General features: G+C 38.7%; 1 protein-coding gene across 3 annotated transcripts in view; it reads left to right on the top strand.

Moving 5' to 3' along the window:
* LOC112993284 (pulmonary surfactant-associated protein A-like) overlaps nucleotides 1-23,269 on the top strand; it is a 161,400-nt gene extending 138,131 nt beyond the window's left edge. For 2 of the 3 annotated variants that reach the window (XM_064513788.1, XM_064513789.1), the window contains 5 exons: nucleotides 10,740-10,866; nucleotides 15,139-15,322; nucleotides 16,414-16,524; nucleotides 17,402-17,479; nucleotides 19,152-23,269. In XM_064513788.1, coding sequence (XP_064369858.1) covers nucleotides 15,154-15,322; nucleotides 16,414-16,524; nucleotides 17,402-17,479; nucleotides 19,152-19,528 — 735 coding nt within the window. In that variant the 5' untranslated portion in view covers nucleotides 10,740-10,866; nucleotides 15,139-15,153 and the 3' untranslated portion in view covers nucleotides 19,529-23,269. Of the gene's footprint in view, nucleotides 1-1,749; nucleotides 2,620-10,739; nucleotides 10,867-15,138; nucleotides 15,323-16,413; nucleotides 16,525-17,401; nucleotides 17,480-19,151 lie in introns of those variants that run through there. The other variant, XM_064513790.1, reaches the window with a different exon arrangement.
* The last annotated feature ends 33 nt before the right edge of the window (nucleotides 23,270-23,302 follow it).

Genomic DNA, 23,302 nt, shown 5'->3' with positions numbered 1-23,302 from the left:
AGCTAAAAACCTTATTTTATTTTATTATATACAGTGAAATTTGATGTGAACCTAAAGGAAGCAGTACAGAGAAGTATATAGAGAAGTGGCACTTTTTAAACTCTGCTTTTTAATGAGAATATTCTCAGTAATACGCTAGCGATTATACTTTTTATTGTACTTTATCAGACGGAACATGACAGGACAGGCTGCTCTCCATGGTTAATCTTTTGTGAAGCTTAAAATAAAAAGAAGTAATTGAAGAGAGTTTCAAAATTCATGCTGAATTTGATTTTCTCTCCTTACTGCAATATGTCAACCTAATGATGCTTCCTTGGACTTGTTTTTGATTTTAATTTGACTGGCAGAACTGGGAGAACATCAGGCCAATTGCCTTAAGTATGTGTCTCGTTAACTCTAAAAGTTTATGTCAGCTGAGGTTTGTGGTAGTTTAATTTTGGTTTTTTTCAGTTAAACACAAACTACATTAGACATGATTGTCTCAAATTTCACCATCGTATTAAAATCAAGGATAATTACTATGGTGCAAATTTTCAACATGTCATATAGAGCTTTTACCTTATGATGTTATTGCCTGTTATTGTTCTCCCACTCAGAGAGGGCAGCAAAGTATTACAGTTCTGAGATTCAAGAGTAATGCAGCTCTGAGGTGTAATACTGAGGAAGAAATGTATCTTATTAATACACAAGCTCTGAAAGGAATGGGAATGAGAAGCAGTGAGATCATGACTACTTAAAAGCACTTAAATCTTTTGTAATTCAAGATATGGGTGTTTGCTGCTAGTGGAAATGCTATCTTGAGAAATACTTTAATCTAAGTTTAGATACACAGTAATCCTGATAGTCGTGGAGAGAAGAGTCCCAGGAGAGATGCAATAGCTGGAGGGGTTAGGATTTGTCTCAAACTGCAATTCTGTATGCTTCTTTTGGCATAAAGAGAAATCCTTTAAATTTAGACATACAAGGAAAAAGCATTAAAATGATTTTGCAGCATGTTGAGGTAGATGACTGTTTTCTATTAGGTATTTTCATTACACCTTGAGATTTTCAGATTCTTATAAGCTTGATTGGTTCTCTTTTGGGTTTCATACATACAGATACAGTCAGAGTCCGGATGAAATTGTTCAGGCACTATTCTTTGGTCTTTCTGTTTTGACTGAAGGAGAGGAGTGTATTTCACAAAAGAAGAGGAAGATCTTTTTCGACAGTCTTATAGGCATTGTTTGAAATACAGGAGATACAGATAAGGATTTAAATGCAACACAAAAGAGAAATTAAACCCAAGAACCTGACGGTGAAATTTATTCCATGCAGAAAAATAGCAAAGGGCCATATTCATACAAAGAGGTCCTAAATGTGAGGGAAGCGATACCATAGGATTTTATGATTTTCTTGATAGGAGCTACTTTCAACTAAAATGAGCTACAAAGAGGTGAACTACAGAGCGGATTAAGCAGGAACAGATGAATACCATGACAGTGAAGCCAAATACCAGTATTTTTGTCCACATTCAAATTGCAAAGTTTGGCAATTGCAAAAAAGGTTTTTGTGCAAACTTTAAGGTTTTGACCAGAGAACGACAAAAGATTTTCCATTCCTCTTTCACTTAGTTTAAGAAGACTTCAAAGCTAAGCACCCCAGTAGAGAGAGGGACTGTGTCTGCATTGGCAACGACGCAGTAGTGTGGAACGATGGGAACATTTCTGTACAGTGAAGCATTTGGTGCTGAGGACCTCATGTCTGCATTATATACTTCTTAAGCGTATCACCTTGACAGGGTGCCAACCAGCATTTGAAAAGTGTCTTCCTGTTCATGTGGCCTAGTACGTGGTCTGGCCTATTGGCTTAAACTATATTTCACGAGCTGTTGAAGTTAAAATATGAACCAAAGTAAATTTTATGCATTTAAAATCAGGGAAATGTTTACTGAAGATAGGGCATTTTGAGATTAGTCTATGTAATATAATAGATAATCTTTAGTAAATAAATACAGGCTGGGGGCTGACTGGCTGGAGAGCAGCTTTGCAGAAAAGGCCCTGGGGGTCCTGATGGACACCAAGTTGACCATAAGCCAGCAATGTGCCCTTGTGGCCAAGAAGGCCAACAGCATCCTGGGTTACATTAGGAAGAGCATTGCCAGGAGGTTGAGGGAGATGATCCTTCCCCTCTGCTCAGCACAGGTGAGACATGTCTGGAGTGCCGGGTCCAGTTCTGGGCTGCCCAGTATAAGAAAGAGATGGAGCTACTGGAGCAAGTCCAGCAAAGGGCTGCTAAGATGATGAAGGCACTGGAGCATCATATGAGGAAAGGCTGAGAGAGCTGAGATTGCTTAGCCTGGAGAGGAAAACTCTTGGGGATCTTATCAGTGTGTTTAAATATGTGGAGGGAGAGTGTAAGAAGGACAGGACCAGACTCTTTTCAGTGGTGCCCAGTGACAGGGCAAGAGGCAAGGGGCACAAACTGAAACATAGGTCCATCTGAATCTAACTTTTCCACTCTTTGTACTCCTGTGAGAGGTAATGTGACTTACTGGGTTGTCAAGCCCTTCCTCCTCCTCCTGAAGTGTTTCTGGAAGGCCTTGGCTGTGCTTCCAGCACACCTGCAAGTACACAAACACAGGTAAGAGGCAAGTCATCTTCCCATCCTTTTTCTCACTTTATTTGGGGCAAAATTAAATGCTGTTGTATAAAATATCTAGATTACACGGTCAACCTCACAGCTAAGATAGAAAGGACACTTGCAGCGTATTTGATGGTTGTCATGTTTACCCACAAGGAACAGAAGGGTTTTTATGTTTGGCCAGAGAGTATGCTCTCACCTAACTCTACAAAAAGGCTGCATATGCAGCATGAAGAAACTGAGCCTCTGATATATTCTCCACTAGTAGTGTATAGTGTAAAATTAAGTAAATGTAAAATGAACTGAAATACAGTCTTGTCTTAGTTTAGTTTAAGACAGCTCTGAAGTTAAAACAGTTTAATGTTATGTCATGAAAGAGACACTTTAGGCAGTATCCATCTGTTTCATTTGCCCGATGCATCTGTTTCATAGCTGTTATTTTCACTGCCTAATACTGTGTTGCCTGTGTAAGTAATGACATTTCTTTTCTATACAGCAGGTCATACAGGTATAGTAGAAAAGTAATTATTGGAGTTGTGGAGGGTATGAATTTCCTAGAGTATGATATATCTGCTGATCTGCGTCATATTTTCCTTGTCATTACTGGAAACACATCTGCAATTCTCAAGTGAACTGTATGCCTTTTCTTCAAAAATTGGTGTCCTGCAGCTATGAAAACAAGAGGTTTTAATAGTTTGCCTGAGAGTTTTCAATGAATATTTATTATATGAAAATGCAGGATATGCTGCAATATTTAAAAGACAGATTTGGGTCGATTTAGGACACAAAAGAGACCGTCTAGAGAGTAAGTACAGTCCTGTTGTGCTTCCAGGTTTAGGACTCAGTGGTAATTCAGTCTCCAGTACATTCATTTTGAATGAATGAAAACTTTAACTCTACTATGAGACTGTCTCCAAAAACACTGTGATATTTTTTGTGACCATTTAATTTGGAGCTGGGCTAAGAGTGGTGAGGTATTATGCCCGCAGTGGGTCAGCCAGTAGATTACAGTGACCTAATTGCTAATTCAAACACGATTTGGAATAAATGGTGTTTGGTGTGAATGGTTCTGTTTCCCACTGTCAATCACCTGAACATTCAGTTGTCCTGCATGAAGATCAGCTCGGTAGCACCCAGTGACTGATGTTCAGAGGCCTTCACAGTGAGAAAAAAATTAATATGTGCAAGTTACATGTCCAAAACCACGCCGCAAAGGAGCAGCGCCAGAATCTCTGAGCTCCAGCAGCTCATTGCAGAAGGGCATGCTGATCCTCTCAGACTGGACAAAAGTCCACAAGACAGAAACAAAACCTGGCTGTAGTAAATGAACTTTTGCTAAGTATCGCTACTTGAAACTTTCAAACTCAGACAGTGAGGTGCTCTCAGATGTGCCCTAAGTTCTGACCTTCCTCACCACATGTTAGGGACGCATTTCTTCTTCTGCAAAAGTGTTTTCTGTTTGCTTCCAAGAGGCTTAAATCAGCCTCTCTGGTGACCACTTCATTTTGCATGGATTATAAATTAATCTGTATTTGCTGTTACACCACTGCTTAGAACTGTCTCATTTGACCTCTGCAGAGCTTTGGAGTAATTCAGGATGAGGGCAGCATTTGTAAATCAGCTGCTGGATTTATTTTTCTAAGACATAGTACAATTTCAGGCTTAGGAACAGCTATCCTGTCACATCTGAAAAAGCAGAATTCCTGAAAAGCTCTTTTCCTTCTCTTTATTTTTCATGTGGCATTTTTTATTTGGAACTACAGGAAGGAGACAGGAAGTGATTTCCTTCAGTAGCAACTTCTGCTTACTGCTTAACTTTTTATACGTTACATAGATATGGGGGGAAGGGGTGGTCAATTTATGCTCAGAGCAGAGGAGAAATGTGCCCTTTGTTCTGGCATGTTTCCTGCTATGGAAGGAGGCATCGCTTTCTTGGGTCTCTACTCTGGTCTCGTGTGAAGCGTGCGGAGGAGAAACATTATGCAGGAATGTCTGTGGCTTTAGCACAACTACAGTGGCTGTACCCTCTGGCCCAGCACCTGGTGACATAAGGGAAGGAAAATAATTCCCAGATTGTAGCTTGGCCAGTGATCTCCAGGAAGAGAAAGGATGCAGGAGATCCCAGAAGCCCAAGTGCAGTCCTGTGTCTCTTTTAAGCTCTCTGGCAAACCTCTGAGCATTTGCAGCATGACTGGATCCTCTGTATTAACTCTAGGGGATGATTTTATCCTGAGGCACTTGCAGTTAATATCCCTCGTTACGGTCTGTGACCCTAGTGGTGTTTCAGGCATGGGTAGCTTGAGCTGTTTAGATTGGTCTTCAGGGCAGACAGTGTGAGAGCTGTTTCTGGGCTGACTCTTCGCTCTGTTCGGTTCGTGTGTTCAGCTCGTGGCACAGTTCGTCCCACAGAGCTGAGCATGCGTGTTAATCCTGGAAGAGGCTTCTGGCAGCCCTACAGTGGGAGGAAGATACGACTGCCTGTAACTGGCTGGCATCCTCTCCCAGGCCTGGAGAGTGTCTAAATATAGATAAAACTTCAAGCAGCTGGAGCGTACTTGGGACAAAGCGTGCAAAACGTGAGAGAAGTAGTCAACCCACATTTAGGTGTCTGATTCCAGAGAGCCCGAGCATGCTAACATTTTTTGGCTGCTTGGAAATGGGCTTGCATCGGCTCAGCAGTGCAGCAGAGACTAAATCTCAGTGTGTTTCATTGCAGCCCCAACAAAAATCAGTAGTACAGAGCTGCAAGAAACGTGTGAGTATATAAATTCTCTCACGACATTCAAGTCCCTGAAGCTGCCCTCTGTTCCTGTGTTGCTTTGCCTTTGGTCTCTTATTTGCCCAGTCATTTGGATTCATGAAGCAACTTGGTCATGGTAGGTCTCAGTTATTCACATCCCTAACTCTCCCACTCCATCTTGCGGCTTGTATTTGAAAAAAATTCCAGAGACACTCACAAGCAGTGAGAAGGGGAAGGAGGGATTTAACTATCCAGTCCTGCAGCTGCCTTCTCCATCTGCACTGAAAAATGCTGAGCCATTCCTTTGCTTAAATCTTAGTTTTAGGGTAAAGTTCAATTTTAGGCACAAACCAATGTGAGACTGAGGATCTCATTTCGGCAGCTTTCCCTGTCAGGTTTGCCCAGCTCTCTTGGGGAAGATGTCTGGGCTGCCTCCTTCCCCTCTCCCCCATCTGCACTGCAGGACAATAACTCTTGGCCGCCTTTGCCTTCTGCTTGCAATAGGCACAAGAAAAGGCTCTGTGCAGCCTTCACCCCCCCCCCCCAAGAGTTATTCCCAAGCATACTTTTTACTCTGAGACAGATGACTGAGGTTTATAAAAGAACAGAGGCTGCACTACTACAAGCTTTTTTAGCTGAGATGGGCACGGCACTTCACCACTTAATTGGAAGTCCTGAAACCCCTTTCAAAGCATCATAATTTCTAATGAATACGTTGGTCTTGATTATCTCCTACCTTTCACTTTAAGGGTCTAATGACATCTGTGCAAGGGTGTCCCACTCAAAAGTAGTTGGGTCAATGCAGCTTTGCTTATAAATCACAACCTTTTAACTCCTGTATCCTCCTCATGCCCTCTCCATCCTCCCTACACAGATATATGCATACACAGAAGCAAGATAAAGAGGATAAATTTAGGAAGGAGAAAGGCAGGAGGAAGAAATGATGTATTTGTTTAAACCTTTTTACCTCTTTGACCTCTGTTTATTTAGGGCCACCTGGCAACTAAGTTGAGAAAGGAGGTACTAATGGTGCTTCCTAAGCATGCTAAATAGATCTTATGTTTGTGCAACAAAGACTAGTAGAGCAAATATTACCCTGAAGCCTCAGGTTACCCTCTGTGTGCTGTCATTTTCTAATAACTAGTATTTAGCTTAAAAGTACAGTTGACAGCATTTGGAGAATCTCAGCTTTCATTTTGAAGACCAAAGTGCATTTTGAGCTTTCATGACGATGGTGGACAAAAGCTTAAAAGGCTCTTGACTGAAAAGTCCTGTACAAACAAATTGTTAGTTTCTTTTTTATCTCATATTTTGAAGTCTGTCTTAAGGCAGGGCTTGTATTTTTTAACAAATGAAGATCAAGTGTCAGGAACAGTGCAGCAGGAGTCTGTGTAGCAAGAAAAGCTGCAAGCTCATCACACAATTGCAGTTGTAAAAGCTATTTAAGAAATGTTTCAAATGTTGTCTACAATGCTTAAATGTGTTATGTGTCAGTTCACTTAAAATCATATTCTACCCCTGTCTCATGTTACAGGCAGCCTTTTCAATGCTTCTGAATACTGCTGCCCTGATGTTTATCTTTGTCTAATGCTGTCAGAAGCGTTCTGAATTTGGCCTTTATTCTAGCAAGTCATCTGAGTCCTTGGAAAGTATAAGAGTTTACATTGTTCATCGCTGTTACATCGGCACAATATGCTTACTTTGGGAAGGTAAAAGAAGCATAAAAAGTAGAAGTTATTAGAGAGTTGGGCCCTGTTTGTGTGGAAACATAGCTGGGAAAAATAGATGCTGGAGAACCAGGTTCATGGGGAGATCAGTATTAAAAGCCCAAAAGAAAAGCAGAGTGGGACAGTAGGGCTGAGTCTGTGAAGATTTCATACAGGTATCACAGCAACACACCCATTGTGGTAACACTAGTACTGCAACAGTCAGGACCACAATTATTTTCTGTAGGTTTCGAAAACTTTTTTTTAAAAGTTAATACTTAAAATCCACTTTGGCTTTAGATGATTGCCCAAGATTACTGTGGAATTGGGCTGACGTTGCGAAAGGGGCACTCTGTGTACTCAGCAGGCCGGGCTCTGTGCAGAGCTGAATTGCAGGGAGGCAGCTAAGCCCATGCAAAGTGCCATCGAACCCTAACACTCACGGGCTGCACCCTCTCTTCACTCCTGCGATATTTCTTCCATTGTGCAACATGCACACAACTGTGGTTGCACAGTTTGGCCCTGTGGGCAGATGAAGGCACTTCTGAAAGGGCACAGCTATGAAAGACCAGACCTATGCTGTACTTATTTTCTGGCTTGAATCCCTGGGACACTCTGGTAAGACAGACAAGCCATGAGGCTACTTTAAGAACGTTTGAAGCTCTCCTGTAAAGGCTGGCTCCCACTCAGCAGCAACACCTGACAAACAAGCATATTGCCTCTTGCCAACCACTGATGATCCAGATGTGAATCTCTGTCGTAGTTCATTCCCTCTGTGAACCAGGCACGCAAGATACGATAGCTTTTATAGAGGTAGTGCTACAGGCTGCCTCCCTCTCGTGGATGTGGGCAAGAATATTCAGAGAACAGGCAAGTATATGACTGGTGACAGATGTGAGGAGCCACTGAAAGCTTCAGGAGACAGGAGAGAGGCAGAAAAAGTCAAAAGATTTGAGAAGATCGTTAGCTTGGCAACAGCTACTGCTGTGACAGCATACTTCACTGAAACTATAGGTCTATGCCTTTACATAAACTTGCCTGTACTTGTGGCACATGAGCTACACCAGTGTGGTTTAGTTCAGTACTTGTTTGGAATCTCATGTCTCTGCTGAAGTGAATGAAAATACAACACTCAATACAATAAGGTACTTGTAATTGTGCTGCTGTTTATATTCCCAGAACAGCAGAGATAGGCCGGCAGACCCTGGGCACTGCTGCAGAGCTAACACTGAACAGAGATAATGGGTATGCAGCTGCATGGTACATATGTATTTTGGTATCTGGGAGAAACTGGAAGGAAGTTCCCATTTGTACATTTGTGATGGAAAAAGTATGGAGATACACATAGTCTATCTTACTGGTATGCATATAGTCGTCATGGTTGTGCTTAGCAGAATGGATCTGAAATCTGTAGGCCAGGCTGTGGTTCAAATTGCCCCACTAACAACAGAACAGATGCTCCTTAGCCAGGCAGTGAGCTGCTTGGATATGCAAGGGCTGAGGTTTTGTGTGCCAAATTCATAAAATGATTCCTAAAATCAGAGCAGTGAATGCCAAACCAAAATACAAGAAAATCAAATCCAGCAGGTAGTTGAAATGATTATTAATAATTTTCTAGAGTTTCTCTTGTCTTACTAAGGAAAAATTTTTAAGCTTCAAAACAGCATATAAAATCGCTAGAAAGGCTATAAGGAGTGACCCCCATGGAATAATAAAATCATATTTTACTAGTTAAGTAGTTGGCATCCATGGTTATTAAATTCCTTGGGGTTATTAAACATTCTCTCTGATTTGTCATGCAAAATCAGTCTGCTGCGCTTTAATAATCTACTAAACTGTTGTATTTTGAATTGTACTGGCCTCAGGCAGTATTCAGGATCTTCCAACTCTCTCCAGAGGGAATTTGAGGTTCTAGGACTCTGTTTGTTCCCTTTTGTTTTCTTTCTGTTTCTCTGGGTCTTCATCTGACCCTTGTTTTTATTTGCTAGATGAACTTTAAGGGGTTTTAATCAGCTAGCTAAAAAAAGAAAATACACTGCAGAGCAGAAAGAAAACAGTTGGAAATGTTTCCTAATGCAGCTTGCACTAGAGGTTGCAATGGGCTGCATCTCAGCGTAGAGAAGGTATCAGTGTCTGTTATCCAAATCCAAGTGGCTAGCCCACCTTTTCCCTTCTCAGTATCTGATTAGAGAAAAGAACCTCCTCCCACTGGTTTCTCAGACCTTCTTCCTCTGAGTTTTCCCTTTCCTTATTGTCTTTTATCTTTCTCCTCAACTGCTGGTGTGCCTAAGGTGATGTCCAAAGGACAGTTAAGTACCCAATTCTCTTTGAAGGTCAGTTGAAACTAGAAGACTTGAGAGGTGCTGCTGTTGCTTTTTAGACTCAAAGGAAGTTACACATTCCTATCTTATGATATAGCATTCCCTGAATCATTCTGTTCAGCAAAAAAGCGTTCTAGTGATTTAAAAAAAAGTCCAAGAACTTGCCACTGTTCTGTTCTGTTTCCTGTGGATATTTTCCTGAGATATTCAAAGTAACAAACAAGGAAGAGAGGCTATCTGATGTAGCACTGCTATTTAAAATGCCATAGTTTCAGCTGCTTGAATTTCAGCTATGTTGCAGCAGTCTTCCAATCCTCACAAATGAATGAAAATACATGGTATTTAGGTTCACTGTGTTAATCTTTCTGATTCGAGGTATCAATTTTCACATTTTGTTGTTAGAACAAAAGACCTCAGTGTAGCTCAGAAGGGAACAGTAGTAACTGTGTAACAGGAGTGTAATTGTAACAATTAAGGATATAAGCATAGCAAATGTCTGTGGGAGAGGTCATAATTTTTATTAGGGCACCAGGCATAGGCCCTAAACTTCCATTTTGGGCGTGAAGAATTTTTTGCTCAAATATTGCCCTATTTACTATGTCAAGATGGTAAAAATATGAGTCCTTATTCTTCAGTGAGCACCTCAAAATAGACGCTGAAGCAATACATGGCTTGCAAACAAAACTGCTTTGGTTTGAAATAAGCCAGACCTGTATTGAGGGAATTTTCTCACTTTTAACCTGTTTACTTACCTGTGTACTCACTATGAAGTAAACTTTTTTCCAGTTATATCCTCTGTATTATCTCTGTTAAGAGATGAGTAGTTTGGGTTCGGTATTACTATTAATCATAAAGGAAAATACAAAGAATTTCAACAAGTTATGTGTATTTTCATTAAATGTTTGGCTTGCAAAGTCTTTCAGAGAACTCAGTGAGGGAGTTGGCTTGTAATTGAAGAGTATAAGTATCATCACCTTTCAGAATATTGATAACCTTTTGAGTCTAAGGCTTTTGAAAACTTAGTTACTAGCAAAATTACAGCAATACCCTCCTTAGCTAGTTTGAAGCTCAGAGATTTACGCTCAGAAGCTGCAGACACTTATCATGGTAACTGAAAATAACAAAAAGCCATAATGTCTGCCTAGTACCTGAAAGATCTAAAGTTCACCTCTATATTTGTGCACTAATTAGAATCTAAAGTATGCCATTACAGAAGAAACAGATTCAGTATAATAAATACTGTATGTTTCAACAGCATAATTAGCTAAAGCATACAGAATTTTGGTGTTCAATCTGCTGAAATGTTCTGCGCAAAATGAAAATCTGTAATACCTATTTTATCTTAATTTTCAGCTTATAACAGCAATAACAATCATAATATGTGGCATTTCCTGGGAATTCATTACCAGTTGGGGTCTCTACAGTAAAGATGCAAAGCAGCTTCATTTTATTGTGACCATCAGACCTGAACAGCAGCTTGGTGAGTTTATTATTTTGCTGTATAACTCTGTTTTGTGCCATGTGTTTTCAATAACGAGTTTTTCCCAAGGACTTTGAATTTCAATCACAAATGAAATAAATGTTGACAGTGTTTTTGGATATATATGTTGTAACACTTATCAGTGAGACATTAGATGGGCCATTTCCCAGCAATGAGAACATAATAACAGCTTAGAAGGGTTTTTTGCTATCTGCAGGCTAGATTATCTTTATTTTAAATTGACAACAAGGGCCAGGTGGCTGTCTGTAAGGGCAAGATATGAATTACGAGCATATGTTTCCAAGGTAATTTTGGCCAGTGGCTGTTCAAGCATAAATTGCTTCCTATTACCACTTTCAATAGGAAGGACACTGTACAGTTCATCTCCATGGGAACTACAACACAGCAGAATGCCTCTGTAGTTACTCTTTGCACTCCTTCTAGTCAAAAAGACAGTGTTTACCCCGTTATGACACTACTAATTGACATTGCAATGGGTATTTTTGTTCTGTTGTTGAACAAGGCCTAGCAACTATTTCCCATTCTGTTGTGCAGTATTCCCATACTGTTGTGCAATATTCCCATACTGGGGCTACATGCCTAGCAAGAAAGACAGAAGGAGGAATTTAAAAGTAGATAATGTGGCCTGCAGGATAGAAAACTGAACTGATGCTTTGGAAACCACCAGCTTCATCAATGATCAAAGATACAGACCTTTTGGAAATTATTTTGAGATTAATTAATTAAAAAGAGATCAAAATCCATAGTTAGAATGAAATTGTTTCTGGATTTCTGTTTCTTTCTAAAAGGACAAGACAGAAGCTGAATACAGTTCAGTTATTTTTTTTTTCCTAAACCTGGAGACAGAATATGGGAAGGGAGAGGGGGAGAGTGCCTGTCCTGCCAGTCTTTAATGACAGCATTTTGTCATACTAACTGCAAAAGCTGCACCAAGTGATCACAAGTAAGGAAGGTGAGGCTGTGTGGCACGAAGGTGAGCAATGGCACTGTATCAGGCACTTTGCCTAGTCGATGTGCAGGACTTTAGATTTAACCATAAGGAGCTGATGCTTCATTATTCTCCAGCTGTGAAATCTACATGAAAAAAAAAGTTATCCTCTGCTATTTAGATATGTGCTCCTTATAATATTGAATTACGTAAGTGTTAATGCTGGAGATTTTTTATATATTGATAAGCTTCTATAAAAGATTCTTCAGAGAAAAATCAGTAGTTTCAGTCAAATGCAAATGAGTAGTATCTCTGAAATGACCACAGTGTAAATTGGCCAAACAGGCAAAAACTGTGAAGTAGAAGCAGCAGTATTTCTATCTTGCAGGTGAGGGACTGATATGCTGACTTGCTGAAGTTCACAAAACAAACCTAGGCTAGAATCAAACCTACATGTCCTTATGGCAGACGGGACAGGAATTAGTCACCTCATCCCGGTCTTTATCACTGGAAAACCAGACGACCAAAGCATACATCGGTCCTCTTTTTTCACTTGAAAATGTTGTCCATTTGAGGATTTTGTGCATATATCCAGATTTTCCTGGGATTTGTCTCTGAGCAAGTGAGCACTATGCACAAAAGAGACCAGATGCTCACAAAAACAGCAGGCATACATACCGCTGTCTGGGAAATCATGGTAAGATAAGGCAACTAGGCCAACTATAGAGATGGGAAGCAAAGTTTAGCATTCTGATTATCAGATCAAACTTTATCCAGAAGGCAACAGTGCTTTCCCTAATTTACAAGAGCACCTTTCCTTCTGTGAAAGCCACTGGTGAGCACATGTGGTTTTTGCACTTTTAAAACTAGGAAAATCTAGTTATAATATCGATTAGATTTACTGAAAGTGTCTTTAAAATTCTGTATCTTTTGTATGAGTTTATAAACCTGGAGTTGTGTGTTCTGTTCAAGATTGTTGAAACTTGGCTTTCTGTTCTTATAAGAGAAAAAAGAAATGTCTCAGCCCTTAATATGGTTCTCAGTATTTGCGTAACAAGTGTCTAAGCAAATTAAATAGGGCTCATTCCTGCCCAACTTATCCAGTCTCCACTTCAGCACAGTGGCATTTAACAAGCAGCACACTATATAAAGGGGACTTCTGAGAACTTCTTATACATTTCACTTTGAAGCCAAAAGGTAAGTTGAATTTGCTTTTTATAAATAACAAGGAACTTCAGCTAGACGGCAAACCTGTTCCTTTTCATTTCTGTGGTCATATTTGCATTTTTTAATTACATTTTCTTTTACTGCTGTTTTTTTTACTTTTTTATAGTAACAATTTTACTAGATGAGGAGATGCCTGAAGGACATCAGATTGCAATAACTGATGAAGGTCATTAAAACTGGATTAAAACTGAAGAGTTGTTTTTCCATCTTACTATATGACTGATCAGGACTCTGACTGTGCATCATGATCCAATTATGAGTTGAATGCAGTAGTCATTCAGATGTAATTCACTGAATGATCAGCATCAGAGGAAGAGTACCTGGTGTAATTGCATTTCCTTATCTCAGGGACACAAGTACTCCTAGCCACCTAAAGTAGGTTTCTGTTGGAAACTTCAATAGTCTGTTCTCTGGAGTCAGTGGTCAGCATTGTCAGATGCTTCAGATTCAGCACACAAAACTCTTGGTGCTTTCAATACAACATGTGTGTTCTGAGGTGTTTTTTATGTTCTCATAAAATGTGAATGTTCTTGACAGTAGGGACAGAAATTGCTACTGCTTAAACAGATTCTATACACAGCTTAATGCTGAAATTTATGGCATAATTGAATAGTTTTATGTTCAAGAGTATATTCTGCTGAGTTCATTTCAATGAGACATTCCTCTGTAGAAACGCAAGTGAATTTTGCCCTTACAAACAGTCAGTTTTGAGGCAGATTTAGAATGAAGCTAAAAGCCTTCTACAATAGAGTCAATCTGGAGGATGAAACCACACTTCAATAAGCTTTTTAAAGCACTGTCCAGTGTTAATGTACCCATGTAATAAAAGGTGCTAATTGTAAGTAGATGTTTAGATTCTGCTTGTCTTATATGCTGTGAAACAAATTTCTTGTATGTATTGGTGAACACCTAGCTGTTAATAATCTTGCAGCATTCACGCCTACAGACCTTTTATCGTGAACTGCAAGTGGAGCTGCATTTAGAACTTATTTTGTGTCAATAAAAGTGATCTTGTCGATTCTGAATTTTGTAAGGGTAGAAGTTTTAAAAGTTAATATAGTACATGGTCATCTCTAATTCAGGCTAGAAGAAAAATGAGGTCTTGGATATTAAGTCATATGCTCTGTTTAAGGGTCATCCCATTAAAATGGGATACTCATTCTGGCATCTTGAACCTGTCTTTCTTGTTTTTTTAGCTGAATGATGCTAATAACTGGATAATGCTAATAACTGGATATCTCCATGCACAGTGTCTTGTAGTCCATCAGTTCAGGTTTTATAACCACACAGCATTAGCCAGTGCTGCATACTCACTAGCTCCATGTGAATCCACGATCTGCACCTTCAGAGTGCTTTTTACTCATGATATCTTGGCGCCGAGGTTATAACCCCACTTAATATTATACCTGAAAGGATAAAATAAAATGAATGAGCCTATTGCCATCCAGCAGAAATGCTTTTTTTCTACAAGACTAACTCTGATTTCAAGCTTGTGAAATTTTGTTCAAAACAAGATAGGAATGTCAATTGATCTATAAAATTTTGCCCTCTATCAGTCTGCTTATTTCAAATAAATGTGCTTAAATGGTAGTGCATTTAAAGAGATTGCTAACTAGCTCCATACCATCACAACAACTGTTGTAACAGATTGTGCCTTTTAGATTGGTGACATATACATCGTGTTTCACTGGGTGATTATAGCCCTTAAAGTCATGTAATGGCTTAAGCTTGATCAGTTTTACACCTGAGCCCATTTCTCAAGGATTAAACCAACAAATAGTGATAGCATAAAGGGTGATTTATCTCCACTGCTTCCAAATGTGTAGTTGTCAGTCTGAAATAAGTATACCAATCTGTATTAGTCTGGAAACTTTTTTATGTATCAGCTGTGCAACAGTGGCAAAAACAAAACTGGAAATCTCTTATATCTAAACTATAGACTTAATTTGAACCAGGAAATAATGTAATTTCAAAAAGGGAAGAACGAAAAACAAAAAAAAGCATTCAATTATATCAGCCAATACCTCCATTTCTTAGGGAATCGTTTCCTGACAAATATGTGGGTTTTTTGCTTTTTTGCTTTTGTTTTTTTACAGCTGCCCTGAGCAATCATGTTGTCCTATTCATTCTACGTGGTTGCAGCAGTAGCTGCTTTTCTCGGGTCTTGCCATGCACAGGATAAGTGCGCAGGAATACCTGGACTACCTGGTACTCCCGGAGCTAATGGGCTGCCTGGAAGGGACGGAAGGGATGGTCTCAGAGGAGAACCGGGTCCACCAGGTAACTGCAGTGATTATCTTCACTCTACTGCACATGTACTAGTCGTAAGCAAGACTAGAGTAAGGAAACAAATGTCTTGTTGTATGTTGTCTTTTCATTCAGACAAAATAAGGCAATAGCATGTTTATTTAAATGTCTAGTGATTGCCAGTTCCAGTTAATTCACACAGAGTGCTTTTCTGCTCTGAAGTCAATTGACCTATAGTTTCAGCCCACAGCGAACTTCCCCTTTTGCAACAAATCCTCGTCATGAAGGCTGCGAGAAGAAAAGACAATAGCGTAGAGGAACAGGTGCCCTCTAGGAAGCTGTTGTGTTGAGCAAAAGAGGGAAGAACTGAATGGAGGAAGTGGTCGGCTTAATTTTTCTTTCGGAAAGATAAGCCTCTTCTCTCTTCTGGGAAAAGAGAGGAAATGAGCAGTTTATCAATACTTAAATCTATCTATTTATCTACATATGTATATATACACACACGCCACACACAAACTTATATACTTAGATATATACACTATGTATTATAGTGTGTGTATATATGTGCTATGTATGCATTATATATAAAGCATGCGTGCATGTATATATATTTTTATATATACATATTGTATATATTTAGATATATATACATGTATATATGTATATACTTAGATATATATACAATATATACATATACTATATATACACGCACATATATATGTATATATTTTTATATATACACACACACACAAAATGCTTTTCTCTCACAGCAGAAGGATTTTTTTTTTTTAAGTATGAAGAAAATGTTATTCCAATAATTACAAGGGTAATTAAAAGGCTTCTGGTGTGTTTCTCCAGTACTGGAAGGTAGTATGTGTGGAAGTAATCTGGTAAGGAATGCACTTTGCATTGTATAATTTTCTTTCTACTAATGCTTTTTCCAGGCTTCTAGAAATGGTTTTTGCAGGTCTGGTATCAGGGCTAAAGCACTAACAAAATTGTTCATAGATATAACAATTTACAGTTTGAGATTAAGTTCTGTTGTGTCCTGAAGGTTCCAGAATATGCATTGATTGGAAAGAAAATTATATAAATCACTTTATTTTTATGTTTCTTTTTTCCAGGTCCCATGGGACCCTCTGGAGGTCTGATGGGGCCTCCTGGAAAAGATGGGCTTCCTGGACCTCAAGGACTCAAGGGAGAGCGAGGCGAGAAAGGAGACACTGGACCACCAGGTGAAAAAGGCCAATTTCCATGTAAAGTTCTGTCAGCTGAATGTACTGTTTTTATTGGGTCAGATATGTTGTTTCTCACTGTCAGTGAAGTGCAGTACGTCAGATTTGCAACACTGCAGCTCAGAGAGAGGGAGATGGAACAGCATTTGGGGCATCTACATTCCCATCCATTTTAGTTGCGAGTAGTGGCAACACAGTCGCGTGAGCACACTAGTGACTTCCTTCTACATGCAAGTCTGCTGTTACCACTGGCAGTCTGTATGAAAAAAGTGCCTACCTTGGCAGTCAGTGCGGGATTAGCTGTGCATGTTTCACACAACCTATGTGGAAACCCTCCTATACCAGTGTTTACAGGTCACATTAAAGTAGGATCCCACTGTAAAAGCACAAAGGATCCATTTAGCTGACTAAAAGAAAATAGTATGAGCTGAATTCTGTTTGATGCCATAACACAAGTTCCCTCCCCAAAATCTCCTTTGTGCCTGTTCAGTAACAATCACTAGAATGAAACAAATTCTCTTTGTCAAAGACATAGGCAGATACACTATCTTTGGATCTTTACACCTTCACAGGCACGACAGAAATGTAAGCCTTCAACCTAGAAACATGCATCCTGGTTCTCTTACAGTTTTTCCTAGGCCTCTTCTATGCAGAGGTGAATTATCAGCATTTTGGAGGGCAGGGGGGTGTTAGGTATATAGATTAACTACAAGGTGAAAAAATAGTGGGAAAATAATTTTTTTACTGTAGGTGATGTAAGAGAAGTACATCATGCATGAGTTAGTTTTGTGAAGCGATTAGTTTTATCCAGTGAATTGTTCCTGTCAGCAGAGCCTGGTTTTGCTTGATTGTATAACTTCTATTTTTATCTGTGTAGGTCTACCTGCTTCTCTTGACACGGAATTACAAAATGTTTTAGTAAGTTTAAAACATCGGCTTGCCAGACTCAAAGGCGGTAATTTTTCTGTTTTTACTTTTTCAGCTCATGAACAATTTTAAATGCAATGAAAAAATATATATTAGAGAATCATGACTTGCAAAATAAAATAGCACTTGAAACCTAGTACTACATTTCAAAACTAGAGCTTTCTGTTAAACATCAGAAAGGTATCTTAGGAATTTTGTTGGATGTTAGCAGAAGAGGAAAAGTGGGCTAATGCTTTTTTCGGCAGGAGGAGGGGGGTGTTGGAAAAGACCCTCTCTGTTTCCTGTACTGCCACAGACTGATTCTTGGCCTCAAATAAGTCAACTAGACTAGATTTTCAAAAATAAGTAGGTGCATTATTCCCACTAATTTCAGTGGGAAATAAGACTTTGTTTGCTTCTGTATCATCCTTAAAGCAGAAATAATGTACTTACTTATCTATGTATTAAAGCTGTTAAGAATGAATTGAGTTCACTTTGATGCTATAGTAATGTTCAATATAAACAGATGCCCAGTAAGTAATACAAAGCCTACTCCAACCTGGAGTGATGCTTTGCACTTTGCAAAGTCCTGGATGCTTCAACTATAAGGGAGGATATATTTAGACATACTTCATTAGTGATTATGAGATAAGAACCAGAGTAAAGAAGAGTACTTTAAAGAGAGAATAAAATGGACTTGAGTATTTACAGTGAAGCTGCAACTTAATGAACCTTGATAGGGATAGGGAAGAGACGTGCTGTTTGTTTTGCTCAGCATACTACTTTTACAAAGGAAGTTTTCCTCGTCATTTTTGTCTGATCAGTGTGAGCTCTTACTCTATTGAATAGAGTCAGCAAATCTAATTATTGCAGAAAATATAACTCTCTAGGGACCAACTTCAAATGTGTCTCCTTATGAGAAGTAAAATATGCCTCTGGTGGTTGGGGCAGCCCCCTCTCTTGGACCACAGATCCTCTTGAGAGGAGGGAGCAAGGACTGGAGAACTGTGGGTCCCTCATGAGAGGTGGCACAAGGCCCGTTGCGCTAGCAAGAAGTCACCTGTCTGTAAGAGGTTACCCTATTTTCTCCTCCAAAGCAGAGGACATCACACAGGACCTGCTTTCCCTGGAGAAGCAGGTTTCTCAGGAACACTGAATGCATTTATTCAAATTTAATTTATAAAATAAATATCCCAATTGATGTTGCACGTTCCACATTGATTTGTGGAAATCCCTCAGCCACACACTTGTGCAATGTTGCTAGCATTTACATCTTCCAGCAGTGTAGTCATTAAAGGTGGTGGAAAGAATTCTTGGGTACTGAGAAGGAGGTCACAAAATATTTATAATTTCTCTGTTTCCTTTGTTCAAAGTTGAAGCAAAACTGACACTCTTTAGGAAGTACAATAAAATAGGGCTGCTACCATATGTAGCAAATGGTAGCGGGCCATCCTTGTCCTGGAGGAGGTGATAACTGATGGTTGCATGCAACATAACAATATACTTACTGAATAACTGATGAATTCATAAAATTTTGAACAGCTTCATTCCTCTTCATCCTTTTCTTCACTCTCATTTTCTTGCCCTCATCCCTTTCCTCCTCCTTTCCTCTCACCAGTTTTAATTTTCTCCTCTTCTCTTGATTTTTCTTTCTTCACTTTCCCATCAATATGCCAGAGGAAATCAAAAAACTAACTAGCTCTTTTCTTTTCATATTTTAGTGCTTGCTTTGAACACGAAAATAACAGAAGTAGGAGAGAAAATACTTGCCAGCAATGGGAAGGAAGTTAATTTTGCATCTGCACTAAAATCTTGTGAAGAAGCTGGAGGAACTCTTGCAACTCCCATGAATGAGGAGGAGAATAAAGCTATTTTGGGTATTGTGAAACAGTATAACCGATATGCTTACCTGGGCATTAGAGAGAGTGAGACTTCAGGTCAGTTCAGCTATATGAATGGCACACCTCTGAATTATACCAGGTGGCGTCAATATGAGCCAAATGGCAAAGGGACAGAAAAATGTGTAGAGATGTACACTGATGGAAGCTGGAATGACAAAAAATGCAATCTGTATCGCCTCACAATCTGTGAATTTTAAAGAATGGCCTTTCAGCCACCTGAGAATATGGAGACCATGAAATATTGTGTCTCAGCTTTATACAGTATAATTTCTGCAATTTTTCTATGCCAGAAAATCTAAAATGAATCATATTTTGGTATTTTTTAATCCTTTAGAAAATTCCAGGTGTAGTAGATGATTAACTTAATTAAAATGTGCCTAATTTGTTGCACTTATCTCTGTTTTAGAGGGCTGGAAATAACTCAGAATTCATTGTTCATGACAGACACTGTCTCAATGCACTGTGCCTATGTAGAGATTAGAGGAAAATTCCAGGGCTTGACTTGGGATATTAGAAAAGTTAGAAGTTAAAATACTCTTTGGATTCATAGTGGAAATATTTCCAAGTATTTAATTATTTCTGCCTTAAGAGAGATGCACAGCAGTTGACTTCACCATAGCAGTTATAGGCTTGGGTTTTGTACATCTCTTTGAAGTGTAGGGCTTGTGTTATGCCATATCGAAGTGTGCATTGATAAGTTCAGCATCCATACAGTAAAAGCACCAATTACAGTTCATTTTCTTAGTTAAATCAGAAGCTACTGTCGATAAAAAATTAAGATAAACATTGCATTTTATCTATGTAAACATATGAAAATGTATATAAAATATTAAAGATTGCATTTTGTCACTAAAACATTACATTCCCTCGTAAAACTATGACCTGTAGAACTTTGTAGTGTTAGGCCACTTTCGTCTCACAAACCACCAAATAAGCACATACTGTTTTAGTGGAGCAGCTAAAGTTGGAAGTACTAATTCAAAAACAAGCTATTTCTCTACTGATGTCATGCCAGCAACCACAAAATCAGGCCATGATTCAAATCCACTAGGATCAAGAAGAGTCATTTCACTAAGTCAGAGGTATTTCTCACCCCAATTCAATTTGAGTAGTTGGTTGGGCAGTGAGAACTTGGGTAAGGGCCACAAGTAGCAAATTCACACAATTACCCCGCAGCAGGGAAGCAGGAAATTTTCCCACCAAATCAGGGAGAAAAAGTACTGGAGTTTAAACACATGGGTAAACACTTATACTCCATCTTCCCCTTTTCTTCTCCTCTTCTGCTGCATGTATATGCACGGCTCTTTGCAGAGATCCTGTATAAAGTTGGACATCACTCTGGGCAGCAGGGGAACTCCAGGCAACCTTAGCTTACATGGTGGAAAAGGTGGGATCTGTCCCCACGGCCCTTTCAAGCCCTGTTGAGTATGAAAGCTTTTGTGTGTTCAGACTGAGGAGATGAGGGATGCTTTTGGCACCAGAGGGTTCATGTTCAGCATCACCCCCAACACTTCAGTCCATCTAGGATTGGGCAGGACTTGGAAACGGGAGGAGTACTCCCAGACCCACAGATTGGACAGATTTCAAAGTGCGAAACTTCTTTACAAAATAGCTATCCCAAAGACCTATGACCATGATGCTACTTTGTCCAAAAATTACAAATGGAAAGGGGATAGATCATTCTGTGGCTGAAATTCTGACTTTGAGAGAAGAGAAGGCTTAACTAATGCTTTTTGACTTTTCCTACATTTAGCTCTGACAAGTTGCGTTACAGCTGCTAGAGAAAGTTGTGAGTTTAACTTAAAACTACCTCTACCTCTTGAGTTTTAATTATTTAGTAAGATCTAACAAGCAAACCATTTTAAATCAGTATTTATGTCTTTCAAACATACAGCTTCTTTGTTAGAGCAAGATGATTAACTAGCATAAGAAGGTATCATGTTGGAGAAAGAGCCGCAAAATTGCTACACTAATATGGCCTTCTGTCATCCAGACCATTTTCGTGTATTCATTTACATAGATCTCCAACAACATTTGGGGTATCCTCTTCAATTGGCTAAACGCTGATGTATTTCAGTCACATGTGTGCTTACAACAGGACTATACAAATCTTTTATTAAAATCTTCAGTGTTTAAAATCTCACAAATGACTTATCAGAATATATCACCCATCTTTAAACAGATTAACACTTTAAAACATTTAGGTGCTTTTTACCCAGTTAAGAAAATCTATTTTTGAGTCTAAAGCTAATTTTTTAGCTCTACATCAACAAACAAAGGTCCTAAGCTAGGTCTCCAAGTCCAATTCCTTCTACTTAAGCCATTACAATTAAAAAAACCAAACCAAACACACACTGCTTAGAAATAAAAACCCCACAGTCCTCTTATATGGTCAAAGAACTTCTAGACAGCAGTTTCATCTGTATGATTCCCAGTGTGATTGGTAACATTTCAGGTAATGCAACTAAACTCCTCAGGTATTTTCATAAAATATCTCTCCTTTTAGCATCATACTCATTTCTTCTTTTTCTGTGCTTGAGCATTCCCTGATACCATTCTGAAGTGGGCATCCTTGTTCTGTGTCCTAATTCTTGACTATATCTCATGTATAAAACAGAAGATATCAAAAAGAATATCTATCAGTTTCCTGCCTTCTCCTCAAACAACTGCGCCAGCTTTTTTTTAATTTTTTTTGAGTGGTCTTTTATCTCTTAACTTCAATGGACTTCAAAAAACAGAAGTCCAGACTCAACTGTCATACACAGAAGAAATAAGTAATATTGCATAATAAAAGATATCGTACAGATACACTTGCAGTTAATTTATATTTCGTGGGATTTGTGTATGCTGTGACAATTAAAATCCTGGTGAGAATATAACAATTTTTAACTACCTATGTACATGCTGAGTACAACGCTATGTGCTTATTCTTTTCAGTTCCACAAAGGAGCAGAAAAGTATCCTGGAATCATTATATATGAGAAAAATGCTAGCTAAAAGAATAACATAACTCAGTTTAAATGCTTAAATGCTGTTTAAAATACTCGTAAGTATTCCAGTCTATTTTTTGTGAAAGAAAAATCTGACTTCTGAGTTTATACATCAATGAAGTCCCTTTTTAAAATGGAAAAAAAAAGGGCAGGTCAAATAGAAGCAGAACAAATTGTTTCTCCATCTGTTTTTAAAGGCTAAATGAGTTTGATAAAATCTTTCCTTAAAAATACAACAAGCAAAAATAATTGCCTGGTGCATAATGACAGGGCCAGGCAAAAGTCAATTTAGTCTTTATTTTTAATTTATAATACTTTGCTACAAAAAAACCCAACCCAACAGCAAGACCTTTCAATTCAGACAGTACATTTTTCTTTTCTCAAATGTTACAGAAACAGATTTTGAGAAGTAGGGTCTCAGTGCAAGTAAAAATTTCAGAAAAATTCAGTCCCTTGTGAAATTGGTTGGGTATCACATTAGAGGTCTAATACAATTGTTATTAATTAAAGTATATTTAGTATCGGTGGACTTTGGCTACAAATGATGGATATTGATTTCAGAGGGAATTCTCTCTAATCTGGAATGATATCTTATAACTGTGTAATTTAATTAGGTGTTTTAGCTTAGAAATACTATGAGCAATTTTGGGTATTCAAAAACCTCTCTTCCCCCCTCGCAGTCCTGACTGTATGTAAAGAAATTGACCTTAGATAAAGCAGATAAATGTGTTATTTTTGTTGGCTTTCTGATTTTTGTGGAAAAACGATGAAAACAAGCCACATAGTTCTTGGGGGAAATTATTTTGAAATTCAACCTTAAATGAACATAATAATTGACAGGATGTGATACAGGGCAGTAGGGCTACCCTATCTTGTATAGATCGTGATTAGTACCTCCTTTATATATATGTGCGTGTGGTGTGACGTGTATATATGTATGTATGTATGTGTTTAATTTGGAAGCTAAGTATAAAAAAAAGA

Source organism: Dromaius novaehollandiae, chromosome 6 (assembly GCF_036370855.1).
Source record: "Dromaius novaehollandiae isolate bDroNov1 chromosome 6, bDroNov1.hap1, whole genome shotgun sequence".
Taxonomy (NCBI): Eukaryota; Metazoa; Chordata; class Aves; order Casuariiformes; family Dromaiidae; genus Dromaius; species Dromaius novaehollandiae.
This window is presented reverse-complemented; position numbering and strand designations above follow the sequence as displayed.